The 16,513-nt window shown below is 40.3% G+C and overlaps 1 protein-coding gene across 1 annotated transcript in view; it reads right to left on the bottom strand.

Annotated features, from left to right (window-relative positions):
- Positions 1 to 16,513, bottom strand: part of LOC136884946 (uncharacterized) — a 535,891-nt gene that overhangs the window by 244,030 nt on the left and 275,348 nt on the right. Inside the window, exon 3 of the mRNA XM_068230060.1 lies at positions 5,775 to 5,995. Within this exon, the coding sequence (XP_068086161.1) occupies positions 5,775 to 5,995 (221 nt within the window). The remainder of the gene's footprint in view (positions 1 to 5,774; positions 5,996 to 16,513) is intronic.

Below are 16,513 nucleotides of genomic sequence, written 5' to 3' on the forward strand. Positions count from 1 at the left end.
ACGGAGTGCTCACTTTGAAAATTCGTAACTTCAAACATATTACCCTGATCGTTACCAAACTCGAATATGTCTTAAAGTAACTTATTGTTGATCTGTATACTAAGTGTTTATTTCATCTGACATTTGTGGAGAAGGTTGTCATAAATTTTATGAAACAAAATGTTCTCATTTCTGGGTGATCATAGTCGAAAAATATTCGCCTTGTTATGAAGCTCGTGAGAATGTCAGGCTAAAATTAAAACTGTTTTTTGCCTGCATCCATTTGTTGATTTTATATTGATTTACATTTAAGTGAGTGGTTTTGGATCGTATCGGCGGAGCGGTGTTGCCCAGTTGGCCTGTTTGCCGCGCCAACTGAACTCTGTCACTGCTCTGCATCAGCTTTGAGTCATGAAGAGCTGCTTAGCAATGAATGCGTAGTGAGGTGAGAAAGTGGAATAAGGAACGTGCTAGATGAGGAGGAGTGGTATTTCACACACCCCTCCTCCCTCCCATCAACCCAGAACTTTAAAGAAAAGACTTTTCAAGTGTTGAACGTATCCCACCATTACTAGTGATACCGTCCGACTCGTTGGCTGAATGGTTAGCGTACAGACGTTCGGTTCAGAGGGTCCCGGGTTCCATTCCCGTCTGGGTCGGGGATTTTAACATTCATTGGTTAATTTCCAATGGTCCGGTGGTTCTCAACATTTCTGCAACGCACACACCACACATAACACTATCCTCCGCCACAATAACACGCAGTTACCTACACATGGCAGATGCCACCCACCCTCATCGGAGGGTCTGCCTTACAAGGGGTGCATTCGGCTAGAAATAGCCACACGAAATTAAAAACTAGTGATACCCTGAAGAAAGGATACACTACAAATAATTTCAATGACCTGACCAATAATCGAATCCGGGACCCTTATATGCGAAAACCAACACGCACACCGTTCAGGTACGGAGTCTGAAGAGTACAGCAGGGAACGCCCAACTGATGTTCAACCCGGCAACGTCGCTAGGGTTTCCAGGGCCAACTGCATTATTCTCGCCGGCCGATAAGCTGCTTTCTTCTCACCCACCCATCCTAGTTCTATAAATGTATAATTGGATGTTGGTATATTTGAGATTAATAGACTCGAAAAGTACTGTACTGATTTCGATGAAAATTTCACAATTTGTTTTTAGTACTTCTGACAGGGATTATGTGGTAGTTTGAACGAATTGGGTAGACAGTTTTATTATTATGAGTAATTTTATGAAATTTCATTAAATTGCAAAGCCGCCCCAAGATTGGATCGACTTGATCGAAAGATTGTCGCTAGGCGACAGCAACGTACGCTAATCATCATAGTCCGGTAATTATAAAGCTGTGTACAGGGGGCCGCAAAAAAAAAAAAAAAAAAAAAAAAATCAAACATAAATGATCCGAAATGTAATATTTTAGTTACGTAATACTAATAACAAATATTTCAAAATTATATTTTAGATCTTCCCCTAAACTACTATTTCACACAGCGTGTATAAAAATGTTCATGGCCTCTCAGGGTGCAAACGACTTCGCTTGGTTGACCAGAGTGCAGTAATTCACAATGAAATAATAAATGATCAATAGTTTGATCACTGGCATATGGGACTGTCCAAAATTTTAAATTTTAAAGTTATGTAAATAAGCTCTTAACTGTCCATGACCCGTTATGGTGAAATTTGGCGTAACATAAATATGTTGGGAAAGTCTGTCCATTAAACTGGGGAAAGAAAAAATATTTTGTCACTGAACCCTTTTTCATTTGATCCCATTCACTCTGTCATTTTCTTAATCGCTCAATTCCCTAATCAAAACACTTGGGTTATTGCTGTAAACACCTACAGTTCTAATTTCACTGTCGTGCGCTGCTTCCTTGGCCAGATGATCCCCTACTTCGTTACCGCATTTCCCAGCGTGGGCCTTTATCCAGGTGAACTCTATTTTCCACTTGTTGCTTTCAAGAATCTTAGTTTTGATGATTTGAAGAATTAGGTAGTTATTAAATTTTAATGAGTCTACTGACATGTTACTGTCAGTGTATATCTTGGCTTTCCGCGAGATATTTTCCTTCAATACCAAGTATTACAATTGATTCTCGTGCTTTCAGAATTGCGAACTGTTCTGCTTGATTATTCGAACATCTTTTATGCAGTTTATACCCTGCCTGTCATAAGAAGCGACTCAAAGGGGCACCAAGGGCTCCGTACTTCGTAGCGTGAGTTGGCGAACACGAGACCCTTAGCTAGTTGCTTTACCTCGCACCGACACAGATAGGTCTTATGGCGACGATGGGACAGGGAAGGGCTAGGAGTGGGAAGGAAGCGGCCGTGCCCTTAATTAAGGAACAGCCCCAGCATTTGCCTGGTGTGAAAACCATTTTCAGGGCTGCCGACAGTGGGGTTCGAACCTACTATCTCCCGAATACTGGATACTGGCCGCAATTAAGCGACTGCAGCTATCGAGCTCGGTAGGCCCTTAGCTGAGCCCTGTCATTGCTTCCACTTACTTGTGCCAGGATCCTCACTTTCATCTATCCTATCAACTCTAGTTCTTTTCCGGCCGCGACGATAAGTGTACCTAAAATTAAAGTTTTAGCAGGAGTAGTGAAGATTAAAAACGAGGACAATCCTATTTACGGGGTATGAACCCATTAGCTTATATTTAGCTTACCTTTTTATTAAAGTTTATAAATATATCTAGGTGTATGAAGCACGAAAGTTTTTGATACTTTAGGAAATAGTTTAAATCTATTAGATATAATTAGTGTTAAACTGATTAATTAAAAAGGAATTTTTTTGAAATATTTTTTTGAAAAGTGCGCATTTTTTGCATTTTTGGTAATCAAGGATTTTTGGAAATTTTGAGGTTAGTGAAAAAATGAAGGCCTAATTTAAGATTGTTTTTGTTAATAGTAAGAAAATTTTAGTGGTAACGAAATCTTTATAAATTCCAAAATAAAACGAACCATGTTGTCATTATTGGGGGAGGGTTATGATTAACACAGGCATGTGAAATGAGGAGAAACTATTAATGGAAACGATAATAGAGCTTGTTAAATATAAATCTATATAACATTCGCAATTGCATACAGGAAAAAAGTTTTAATTTTAACCTGACATTGTCCCTTATTCCCTTATTATTTCTTACACTTCTCAGCTCATTTAAATGATAATGAACGTTTTGTAAGGTTAAACAAGGAGTTGCAAAACTCTCTTTCGAGAGAAACCTCTGAGGGTGAACCCAGGGTGAAAGGGTAAAGGGAAAGGTAATCCCCGGGTTCACCGCCCAGAGGTTTTTTCACACACACACATTCACACAGGCCAATGAAGAAGGTTATACAACGGCGATTTCCATGAAGGATACATGGCCGCTATATCCGACACGGAAATCTGGAGACTCGAACCTCGAAAGTTCTCCCCTCCCAGTCGTATAACCAACACCTAGACCACTCGGCCAAAGTGGCTAGGCGCTGGGAAAGGCCCAAGAGCTGGTACTTACGTACAACTGGCGTTACTTACTAGCAGCGCTACAAGAGGGCAGGCTATGTACTTCACAGACCAATAGCTGGTACATACGTACAACCGGCGTTATTTCAGCGTAGCGCTACAAGAGGGCAGTCTATGTATTTCTCCGCATAGCAGTCAGCAGTTCCGAAGTGCGGTAGAATAAGTAAGAATTGGTAAAATAGTTATTCCCTTATTAATTCTTTAACGAGAAGGCTAATACAGCCGAATTATATACACATGATATTATTTTAGTGGTAACGAAATCTTTATAAATTCCAAAATAAAACGAACCATGTTGTCATTATTGGGCGAGGGTTATGATTAACATGAACACAGGCATGTGAAATGAGGAGCAACTATTAATGGAAACATTCCTATATAATAACAATATTCACAGACAGAACAATAATAGAGCTTGTTAAATATAAATCTATATAACATTCGCAATTGCATACAGGAAGAAAGTTTTAATTTTAACCTGACATTCTCACGAACGGCTATGAGCACCCAGCCAGGAAAAAATATTGTTTCGCAAACTGTCCGAAACCTTTTTCATAAATATCAGATGAAAAAATACCTGGGTATACAGATTAAGGCGTACTAAAGTTTGGTAACGATAATAGCGTCCGCCTCTGTGGTGTAGTGGTTAGCGGATTAGCTGCCACCCCCGGAGGTCCGGGTTCGATTCCCGGCTCTTCCACGAAATTTGAAAAGTGGAACGGGGTCCACTCAGCCTCGGGAGGTCAACTGAGTAGAGGTGGGTTCGATTCCCACCTCAGCCATCCTCGAAGTGGTTTTCCATTTCTCCTCCAGGCAAATGCCGGGATGATACCTAACTTAAGGCCACGGCCGCTTCCTTCCCTCTTCCCCACAAGGCCGCCTGGTCATTCTCTCCAGCTGTATCCCCCGACCCGGAGACTGAAGCTCCAGTACACTGCCCTTGAGGCGGTAGAGGTGGGATCCCTCGCTGAGTCCTGGAGGGTGAACAGATTAAGAAGAAGAACAACGATAGGAGCAATACTTTTAAAGCGCTCCGTCGGAAATGGAAAAAATACCGGCGTTTTTTGTTCAACCTGTGTTTAAATTTAAACTGGATACGATAAAAAATTTCTACTCCACACAATTAAGTGTAGAATATAATAAGCTAAATTTTGGTGCAACTTGTTTCTATGTGGGACAAAGGATAAACTTATTGTTAACGTATTATTTTGAGTGCTTATACTTTTTTTTACCACTACAGTACTTTCTCATAGAATGATAGAAAACTCAGTTTTTAAAAGTAAAATGCATGAAGTTTGGTGCTTATTATTAGTATTATAATAATAAACAGTGCTTTTCTTCTAAATAATTAAAAGGGGTATTCTCAGTTGTCCTAGACAAAACATCACTATCTTAAAATTTTCGGCAATTATGCATAGTCCGGTTACCACTTTTCGGGCTGACATGTTTATAGAAAGATTGATTACGCTATTTTATTTGTGGACAAAATGTTAAAATGGTAACTGCGTTTAGTATTTTTAATCATTTTACTTCTTTACTTAATCTTTTTGCTTAATGCCGAGTTGCCAACTGAGAGGAAGTAATTCGATAGGTCGATTTAAATCGATGATTACTCAAAATCTTCTCCAGTTGTTGTGAATAGCGCGTTGGCGCAAGTTAATCGATGAACTTTCAAGTCGGAAGTTATATTTGACGGACTAGATAACAATTTACCAATATTTTTTCTTAAACAGCCTTCAGATGTTTAAGGGGTACGAGTACGTCCGCCCCCCCCCTAAAAAGCCCTGATAATAAATGGAAAACTGGAAGTCTCAAGTCTTTAGAAGAAAATTCAAAATCATGTCAGTGTTTTTCAGGCTTGTAGGCCGTGGTCCAGGACCATCACATGCTCCCATGTACAGACTTAGCAACAGCGCCTCGATAAGTCCATTTGAACTCGCCCGCGAAGCGATCTCATTGGCTGACTTCGGCAACTGATAAAATATGTGTGTGAGATATCGAATTATTTCTTTCAAATTATTTATCAGCATGACCAACCTTCGAACGCTGATATATCTGGCTCACGCTGTTTCCAACCCCCCCACCCCCCGTATAAATATTCCCTTCCCGGTGAACTTAATACTGGAAACAAAAATTAAGGGGTGCACTGTAATGTATATTGCATATCAAGACAATGTTACACTCTAATAGTTAAGGTTACAAGTTACAGTGGGCAGTAAGGTGAACACTAAGAGATGTAGAGCTAAGAGACTGACCTGGAGGGCTTGAGGCCAGAGGCACGTTGAGTTGGGTCCCATGTCGACGGAGGGCGGCACCTGTCGACCACTGGGCTGAGGACACAGGCTCTTGGATGGTGCCGACTTGCCGTACTGCGCCACTTGCACCGAGATGCTGGTCCCCTGCGGGCACTTGAGGGTCACCACTTGATCGTCACAGCCTGCGCGCTGGTACGTCCGTAGCGTTCCTGACAAGAGAGCTGAACAGTAGCGCGGCGTCGGGACGTCCGTCACATGGGGGCAGAGAGAAGAGAGAGACGCCACAAGTGAGCAAGCACCGCCACCAACCAAGTACCAACAGAGATAGCAATGAGTGGATAGAAGAGGAACATAAACAAGGACACTGGTGGGAGATTTGTCGGACCTAATAGAATGGAAGTTCATTAGTCGTTGGAGGAACGACCATGCATTATTTGTTCTGACCAAATATAAATTGTCGTCCATTCATCCACTATATGGGCTGCCTATCCAAGGTCGAAGTTTCTGTGGGTGGGGGTAGCAGAATACATATTCTCTGCTTGTCGTAAAATGAGTCTAAAGTGGGAACCTCCTGGGCCCCCTACTTGGCACCGTAGGTTGCGACCATAAGGCACCTGTGTGAGTCTGGCATAGCCTCGATTTTTTCCAGTCTTCTCGCCTGGAAATTTCCTTTCCGACCTCCCTTGGTCAGTTGTAGTTCTCTTCCGACCCCGATGGTATTAGAGTTGCGAAGCGTCCCATTTTCACACTCTTCCCTTTATTTTGCTGATATCGTTATTCTACAAAGGACTGGAACTTTTCCTTTTAACCGTCTGTAGTACAAGAAATGAATTTCATAGTTAGTCCGTACCTTAACAATTTAGGAGTTCTTAATTTTCATTGGGGCAGCCACATAAATAGGATTGTAAATAAAGGGTACAGATCTCTGCACATGGTTATGAGGGTATTTAGGGGTTGCAGTAAGGATGTAAAGGAGAGGGCATAAAAGTTTCTGGTAAGACCTCAACTGAGTATGGTACCAGTGTATGGGACCCTCACCAGGATTACTTGATTCAAGAACTGGAAAAATCTTAAGAAAAGCAACTCTATTTGTTCTGGGTGATTTGTACTAAATGTTGCATAGTTTGGACTGGGAAGACTTGGGAGAAAAGAGACGAGCTGCTCGACTAAGTGGTATATTCCGAGCTGCCAGTGGAGAGATGCTGTATTGACATTAGTAGACGAATAAATTTGAGTGGTGTTTTTAAAAGTAGGAAAAATCACAATATTAAGGTAGCGTTGGAATTCAAAAGGACAAGTTTGGGGCAAATATTCGTTTATAGGAAGGGGAGGTACGAACTGGAATAATTTACCAAGGGAGATGTTCAATAAATTTCCAATTTCTTTGGAATCATTTAAGAAAAGGCTAGGAAAACAACAGATAGGGAATCTGCCACCTAGACGATTACCCTATATGTAGATCAGTAGTTATTGACTGTATAGTATTATAAGGTCGAATTCAATGTTGCTCTTTTTTCTATTTAAAAAGAGACGTGTTTCGTCTCTCTTACATGAGATAACTTCAGCCTTAATACAATTATAGTAAAAACACATAATATTCCTGATAACAATTTAAAAGAATGACATCCATAAACTTAGGAGTCAATATCACTTAGTGAAAACATGACAAAAATAACTACAAGCAGTTCATGTTGTTAAAATATCTTCTAATGAAAGTATTATGTCATGAAGGTAGACTGCTGGAAATTGTAAGTAAGTTCCACTGGATTTATATTTCTTGAATTAAAAAGTTTGACATTAGAGTAACAATGTTCTCAATACAATAATATTATATTATCAAATGTGACTAACTGAATTCGTCACAGGCTTACTGGTGTTTAATAATAATAATAATAATAATAATAATAATAATAATAATAATAATAATAATAATAATAATAATAATAATAATAATACAGTAATAATAATAATAATAATAATAATAATGTTATTGCCTTTACGTCCCACCAATTACTTCGACGGTTTTCGGAGACGCTGAGGTGCCGGAATTTAGTCCCGCAGGAGTTCTTTTATGTGCCAGTAAGTCTACTGACACGATGCTGACGTATTTGAGCACATTCAAGTGCCACCCGACTGAGCCAAGATCGAACCTGCCAATTTGGGGTCAGAAGACCAGCGCCTCAACCGTCTGAGTCACGCAGCCCGGCTTTCATTGGTGTTTTGAAGGAAGTATGTTTGTAGTGGAACGAGTCTTATTTTATCTACGTGACATACCAATTCATTAGTTACATAATACTACAATATTATTGTATTGAGAACATTGTTACTCTAACATTAAACATTTTAATTTAAGAATTATAAATCCAATGGAACTTACAATTTCCAGCAGTCTACCTTCATGACATAATATTTTCATTAGAAGATATTTTAACATGAACTGCTCTTAGTTATTTTTATGCTTGATTTGACTCCTATATTTGTGGACAAGTCATTGTTTTTGATTATCAGGAATGTTACGTATTTTTCACTATAATTATATTTGAACTGAAGACGTCTCACAAGGAAGACGAAGCATGTCCCTTTTTAAATAGAAAAAGAAAGGAATAAAATTGTGTAGAATTGTAAAGGTGGAATTACCCAACCATTAAGAACTCCTAACTTGTCATATGAGTAATGTTAATAGAGGATGGTAACCCAGTTCAATTTCTTTTAAAACAATAATCACCACCACTACTAACCGTGTTCTATTCTCTCGAAAGGACGTCGTTCTGGAAGTCTGAACATTTATAAACGAGATTTCGACTCCTGGAAACGCATATGACCCTGAGGTTTACTCATCCCACAGCAGAAATGAGTACCAAGTTAATCCCTGGGGGTGATAGGCGTCCAAACCTAGAGCTAACCACTCCAACCTAGTGCCTAGTTTACGGGTACAGTTAGCCTGTACGGAGATGTCTAAATCCGCTATATCTCGTCACGTCCCTGTCCCGACCAATCCTTGTTCTCTCTCAACCCTGATGTCTCGTCTTGTCTTTCATATATCTTCCCTTTGGCTAGCCACATCCTCATTCTCTTGTCAAAACTCATCGTTTTGTAATAATTACTTGTAAGTGGAGTCCAGTGTCATTGTTATCTCTTTATAGACAATTCCAATCATTATTATTGAACGTTAATTCACAATATCTAAAATTAGGGACTACTGGAGAATCTCCAAGGGCACTATCTAAAGTCCTTAACTATAGACTAAATATTCCAAGCTGTATACACTGGAAAACACAGGCTTCAGTCATTATTTTACCCCTGTACGACGACTATCCTCACTAGAACAGGACTAGGTGTTTATGACACCGAGTTGATAATTTTGGCCTCAGTTTTCCTCTCGAGTCGGAGTCAACTCAATTCACGAGGTTTTAAATTTAATGTAGAATATCCCAAGACTACAGCATAATCCGCCATCCTCAAATCGACGTAAACTGTCGTTACAGTGATCGTGATTAGGAACCGGATATTTATGCAGTAAAATGTTAGAATGCAAGCTTTAGCGAGCAGGAAGTATCGTTTAGTTTGATCTACGGTTTGTGTGAGAAAAGTTTCTAAAAGACTGTTCCCCTAACATATATGTAAATCTCATTGCAGAATCGTCATGTACGGTAGAGAATGTATTATTTGTTAAAATGGTTTGCATTCCAACACACTGATACATATAAGAAGGTGCGATTGCTTTGATCTTCGATGAACCAGGAAGTGTGATAGGCTCAAAAATATAAATTTTCGTTTTTGAGCTTGCAAAAATCTCCTACCTTTCCTGAAGAATTGGGCGTATAAATTACTGTGCTGAAGTTATATGTGAAATAATAAAATTAGGTTTAAACATCAATCTGCACGCTCAGTATCATTAGATGCCAACTACCAGTCAAACATTATTTTCGGATTTTCCGTGTGATATTTTTTTTTGAAATTCTGTGAACATTTTTCTCAGAAACTATCACATCAATGTATTTGAAACTTAGTAGTCTCTTGGACACTATATAGATCTGCTTGTTGAAGTCAATTTAATCAGATATGTTGATTAGTTAATGGAGGCCAGCTTGAAGAGCGCTGGAAATTATACAAAAAAATTTCAGTTTTCAAGTAGGATATAAAAGCATAATTCTCAACTCATATAAATAATAAGACAATAATTTTAGTTCAGAAGCTCAAAATGGGGTTATATATTATGCATGCAAAATTTCTTGGGCCTGGTTTGACAATTTTCCCAAAATGAGGTACATCAGTAAGGGAACTTAACAATTTTTTAAAAATATTATATTTATAATGCTCCTTCTAACCCAAAATATTAAACACAGAAGCTTCATATTGTTCCCAAATAATGATGAATATATTCTGAATATATGAAAAAAATCAAGGAAATACCTCGTATAGTTTCTGAGAAATGTAACTAAACATCGGAAGTTTCACACTTTGTGGTTCCCTTCATTGCCTAGGATCAAGGCACATGCGGTGTTTACTGGAAATCTACTCAACTGAGTACAGCGATTCTTAACAGCTCGTAACTTCCTGATAATGAATTACTAGGGTGTTGCGCCTGGCTTCGTTACACCATTCTTCTTTCGCAGAGGATGGTTGTACGGTGTCTTCGGACAATAATAACCACCACCTTCTCTTTCCTGGATAGGACGAAAATGAGAAGGAAAAGAAGAGATAGAATATATAAAACCAAAGCAAGCAGTGCCAACTAGGAGTCAGTGAAACACCACCATGTTTAAAACTAGGGAGATATGAGTGGGAGACAAGGAACATTGAGGTCACAAAGAAAGAAGCACACACACATAGATTTGAGAAGAGCAGAGCATACCATCACAAAGACACAATGAAATCATCATCATCATCTTCATCAATAATAAAAATAATGCAGGATTAATGAATGTTTCGTGATCCTTTACATCCCGGTGGTCAATAATTCCTGTTGCCTTATCTTTAATGAACATTTTCTGTCGCAATCTTCTCACATTTTTGTTTTGTTTTCAACGTTCACTAGGTTCAAAAGAAATTAGGGAGAAAACTCTCAGTGGCCAAATAATTTATTACAGAGGTTGAAGAAATAATGCCGTCCAATAATAGCGAATTGTCATTAAAAGTACCAACACATTTTTTTTCCGACTGAGATCTTATGGCGATATGAAATGGCATATGGCTTTTAGTGCCGGGAGTGCCCGGGGATATTTCCTAGCAGTCAAATTAGTTTGCATTCTAACCTATTACTGTCGAAACATCCGGACTGTAGTTATTTTCTAAATATATATCACCTGCCATGAAGGTATACTATAATCACACGGCGAATGCTCAGAACAAACACATCTCTAAGATCAATTGCTGTGTACCTGCGAAGAACTTCTACAATAATCCTTTGGTTTTTAGCGACTATACTTTTGATTTTATTCGATCCGATATTGAGATACTTTACCCCTGAACAGGTTTTCTATATATCTGGACAATTCCGCGAAGCATGCCAATTGTTTGTTCTTCTTCCAATACTGAAAGTTGAAAAATTCAAAAATTAATCCACTGACAAGAACTCGAAAAGAAGATGAACAATGAGTATGAACTTACAACCTTCCCAGAAACTAATTTAAAACAATTGTAAATACTGACCAAGGAGCTGCTTTCAAAGCACGATCGTAAATCGATGATGCTTGTTGTCTAAAGGGGTCCAAAATTCAGGTCAGCGGCCCCTCATAATATTTCTTATCGCTAGTAAATTAGAACCCTAGTATTTTTCACTTAGCGATACTAGTCACAAGTAACGTAGACTGACACTGTTCCTCACATAGTGGTACTACTCACAGCGACCCGTATCCCGTGATGTTCTTCACATAGTGAGTACTAATAACAGGAACTCGTACTATCCCGGGTTGTTCCTCACACAGTGGGTACTAATTACGGGGAACGCCTAGACCAGTGGTGTTCCTTGAAACGCAGATCCATGATGTCCACAACCAGACGCTGAAGTACCCCAGCGAGAATAGCCAACTGAACCTGGACAGAAGGTAGCCTCCGTCTGAGTGGCGTATATTATAAATGGGTACTCTAAGCCCATAGTGATCCACCCACAGACCCATGGTATTCCTCACACAGTGGTACTAATTGCAAGAAAAGCGGATTCATGGTGTTCCTCGCGTAGTGGTACTAATCACAGGTAATGCCATGGTTCAAAATTTATCATCCCTGGTCGCTCTTACGACAGGCAAGGGATACGCCGGTGTATTGTTCGTCTGCGTCCCCCACCCACAGGGGATTTGTAGCACAGTTCTAAGCGCTGAGGCAATTTCCAAATTAGATGCAGTTCAAATAGTGTCAGAATGTACAGTATTTCCCTGGACATTTCAAATGAGAACAGAGCAGAGCTTGGGGCGCACCGGAGAGCTGGTGAAAAGTTAAAAGGGAACTCGGCAGGCAACAAGTCACGCTAACACAACTTTAATGGATATCTGAGTGACGGAATAATGAAGCAGCAACGGATATTAAATAAAGCGGACTATGAACAAGAGAGGTACGGAATTACAAGCAGCGTTTCGTGTATTTTTTTCCTAATTTAATCCTTCCTAAACCTCACTCAGCCCTTTCAACTGTAGCACATATGCCCATTGGTGTAATATTTAACTCACGAGCTATTGGTGAGCTTTGGGCAACTTCTGGCATCTCTTTTATGGGTGGAACACTACTGAAATATTGCCCCATATACGCCCCGTCCCTCCCTCCCGAAGAGAGATTTCAGTGCAAGTAGGTTCTCCGAAATCTCCCATATTTTTCTTCGTAATAATAACTTGATGTCGAGGGTTCCACTAAGCCTCGGATGGTCAACTGAGTAGAGGGTTTGATTCCCACCCTCAGTCGTCCTCGGTAGTTGTTTTCCGTGGTTTCCCACTTCTCCAGGCAAATGTCGGGATGGTACCTAACTTAAGGTCACGGCCGCTTCCTTCCCTCTTCCTTGCCTATCCTTTCCAATCTTTCCATACCTCCACAGGGTCCCTGTTCAGCGTAGCAGGTGAGGCCGCCTGGGCGGGACACTGGTCGTCCTTCCCAGTTGTATCTCCCGACCAAAGTCTCACGCTCCAGGACACAGCCCTTGAGACGGTAGTGGTGCGATCCCTCGCTGAGTCCAAGGGAAAATCCAACTATGGACGGTAATCGAATTAAGATGTAAAGAAGAAATAAATAAAAAATACTACTTTTTATTGGTTTCCGTCCGGCAAACGAATTTTTATGGTTTTCGGAATCGCGAAAGTGCCTAAATATTGTCCCCCAACTGCTCTAGTGCACAAGGCCGCCGTGCGTGAGCATTTTAAATACTACTGGACTGATTCGGGATCGAATCACCATCCTGAGCTCAGAAGCAACCCAGCCGGGCTATTCTTGATTAGGGGTGCTATTTCTAAAATGTCCCGTGTAGACGTTCAAATCAAGCCTACCAATTTGAAAGCTTTCTGTGTTGATAGAAGATTATATGTCAGGCTTTTCAAGCGTTCTCTCTATAAAACCTGAGTTTCGTCCTTTTTTTCTATGGTATATTGGTGTGAAAATTTAATTCCCGCATCCAAAACGTAGCCTGTCCATAAGCAATATGTTTTCTTATCAAAATCGCTGGAGGATTTGTCAGGGAGGAGAAATCAGAAGGAATAATGCCAAACGCAGAGCGTTATGTAAAATTTGAAAAGTTCTCAAAAAATTTTGAGACAATAATAGTTTAGAGTTCAATCGGGTCTGCAATGGAATGAATGAACCCCCATCTAGTGGCGAGGATAGGAGTTGCGCCGACAGCTGAAGCCCGTCACAATTCTCTGGGGCGATGATTAATGACTGACAGATGAAATGAAATATTGGAGAGTGTGGCTGGAATGCAAGGTGATTGAGAAAACCGGAGTGTCCCCAGAAAACCCTGTCCCGCCTCCGCTTTGTCCAGCACAAATCTTACATGGAGTGACCGGGATTTGAACCACGGCTCCCAGCGTTTAGAGGTAGGCGCACTGTCGCCTGAGCCATGGAGGCTCTACGAATTTGTGATATCTTTATCTCAAATATGAATGTCGCGATGTGCTTCTTAGTGTGGCAGAATCTTTGTTATCTGATGTGAGACATTTATAGTGTGTTATATTAAATCATTAGGTGATATGCAGCATCTTGCTCCTTGGGAGAGTGTATTGAGATTGATTCTGTCGTATTCACAAAGACGCACACACGAGACGCTGTCAGTTGTGTAAACTGTTTTACTTAAAAATCATATACACGTTAATGGTTCCACATCAAATGAACCGCCATATTGAAGTTAATCGACTACGGAACACTTGACAAGACCACATGTGGTACCAACACGACATAACCATTGCAACAACAAAACCACAACATGAGTTCACATAATCGACTAACGCCTTCCACCAATAACTCAACTAAACAAGGTCCAAGTACCAAGGGGGAAGTTTTCATTCCCCTCCCCGAAGGGAAGGGGCGGGCCACCTAAAAGGTTACGCCTTCTCTCTGGCCAGGAGATTTGAGGGGGGTTTGGGGATTTGATGGGATTGGTAGAGAAGGTTGGAGATTTGCTAAGTTGTAGGAGTTTGGAGGGGGTCTCGACCTCTTGGCTAAGTATTTATTGATCTTTTCAACATGTACAGTCTGGTTATAATGTTTACAATTTTACAATTTTAGAGTTTTACTGGTGTTTTTACATTGAGATTTTCCTTCATGTGTTGTTTCATTTTTTTTTTTTGTTATTCCTTGATTATTTGTGATTCCCACAGTGTTTTCAAATATATCCCAAAACTAACCAACCCAAGACTGTTCCTTTATATACTTTGCCTGGCCAGCCTTTCAGAAAAGTATGACACAGCATGCTTTCTTGTGTCTTCCCGAGTCTCCAATAACCTATGTACAAATGATAAGAACATTTTGTGATACTCGAGTGACAAAGGTGCGTTGTGTTACACAACACTACATCGGATTTATAAATCATATTTACAGGTAATAATAAATTATATACTAATTAGTTACGTGTTATTACATTAAATAAAGTCATATTAATAGACACACAGTGAAGTATCGTGACAATCTCACATGTTCTGTTACACAATAATAATAATAATAATAATAATAATAATAATAATAATAATAATAATAATAATAATAATAATAATAATAATAATAATCGTATGGCCTCAGCTACCGTGTGCCGCCATGTGGCTGTCTGCTCGACAATTTCGGCGTTCTGTTTTACTCTAGACTCACTAGATGGCAGACGGAGTAAACCGGAACTCTCTTGGGCGTCTATGGCTGAGATGTAATGAATTTTGTCGGGTTAACACCAAATGCGTCACCATCTCGCCAACATCGTACGGCATGGAGCGTCGAATGGACTTTCTTCTGCCCTTCAAAAATCCCACTACCTCTGCCGGGTGTGAACGCGCTATCTTGGGATCCGGAGGCCGACATTCTACCACTGATCCACAAGACTGATCGTACAAGAGAAAAACAATAAATGGTACGAGCAGATTTATACCAAATAAAGTCCGTACGTAACTACGTAAATAATAATAATAATAATAATAATAATAATAATAATAATAATAATAATAATAATAATAATAATAATAATAACTTATTGAGTTCGATATTTTCACTATTTACCCATGGGTTTAGATAATTGTTTCCAAGTTACACTAGTCCATTACACTCTTGCATCACTAGGTAAGTGCCCAACAAAGTATTTCATAAAAAGAAACACACACACACGTGGTGCTGTAGCCCCTAAGCTCCTAGGCCTGCAAAGAAAAGTGCTGCTCAGACAGTGGTCACTGCTTCTCGTATCTGCTCGGTTCGTCTCACAAGGCCGCATGAACCCGATCCATCCCTCAATCTGGAATTTAAATTCGTGGGTACACCCGCTAATTAAGGGGCATACACGCTAACCTTACTAGACGGGAGCTGTCTGTGGGTGGGGGTGGGGGTTGAGGTAGAATAACACCGACGGTATCCCCTGCCTGTCGTAAGAAGCGACAAAAAGGACCCCAGCGCCTCTCAAATTTGGGGCGTGGATTGGCAACCACGGGGCCTTTAGCCTAGTGCTGGCACTGCTTCCACTTGTGTCAGGCTCCTCACTTTCATCTATCCTATTCGACCTCACTTGGTCAACTCTTGATCTTTTCCCACCTCGAGCATTGGAGGTCTAGGGTGTCTTTCATCTTCACGCCCTTTGTGGCCCTTGTCTTTCATTGGCCGATGTCTTCATTTCTGATCCTGTCTGATTCTGTAGAGGTGGAATAGTTTCGAATGCAATGTGTTTGAACGAGGCGCAAGTAGCATCTAGCCGCTCTACCTTTATGTTGGTGAGTTGCATAAATATCAGGAGGTCTGATAGTTCAGATCGCTAATACACTGGTTGAAAAAAAAAATCCGAACACCAAGAATGGGTTGTGCTAGATTAACGAACGTTGGTAGGCGTATTTATACATCTGAAAGATGACGATGATTCAAATTTCCCTTAAATCGCAGTAGCGTGGCGCAAGTAGAGGCCCTATTACGTTGCACATCAGGTTTGCTTTAAATAAGGGCTGTACTGTGTGAGAGCGTCAGTTACCTGTGAGATTGGACGGAGTGACTGAGTGGGTCAAGAATGCCTGTACGATGACGAAGAGACCGTTATCAACAGCCCACTGCGGTCGAACAAGGCCGCATATTAGGGCTACGTG

This window comes from Anabrus simplex, chromosome 13 (genome assembly GCF_040414725.1).
Source record: "Anabrus simplex isolate iqAnaSimp1 chromosome 13, ASM4041472v1, whole genome shotgun sequence".
Classification (NCBI taxonomy): domain Eukaryota; kingdom Metazoa; phylum Arthropoda; class Insecta; order Orthoptera; family Tettigoniidae; genus Anabrus; species Anabrus simplex.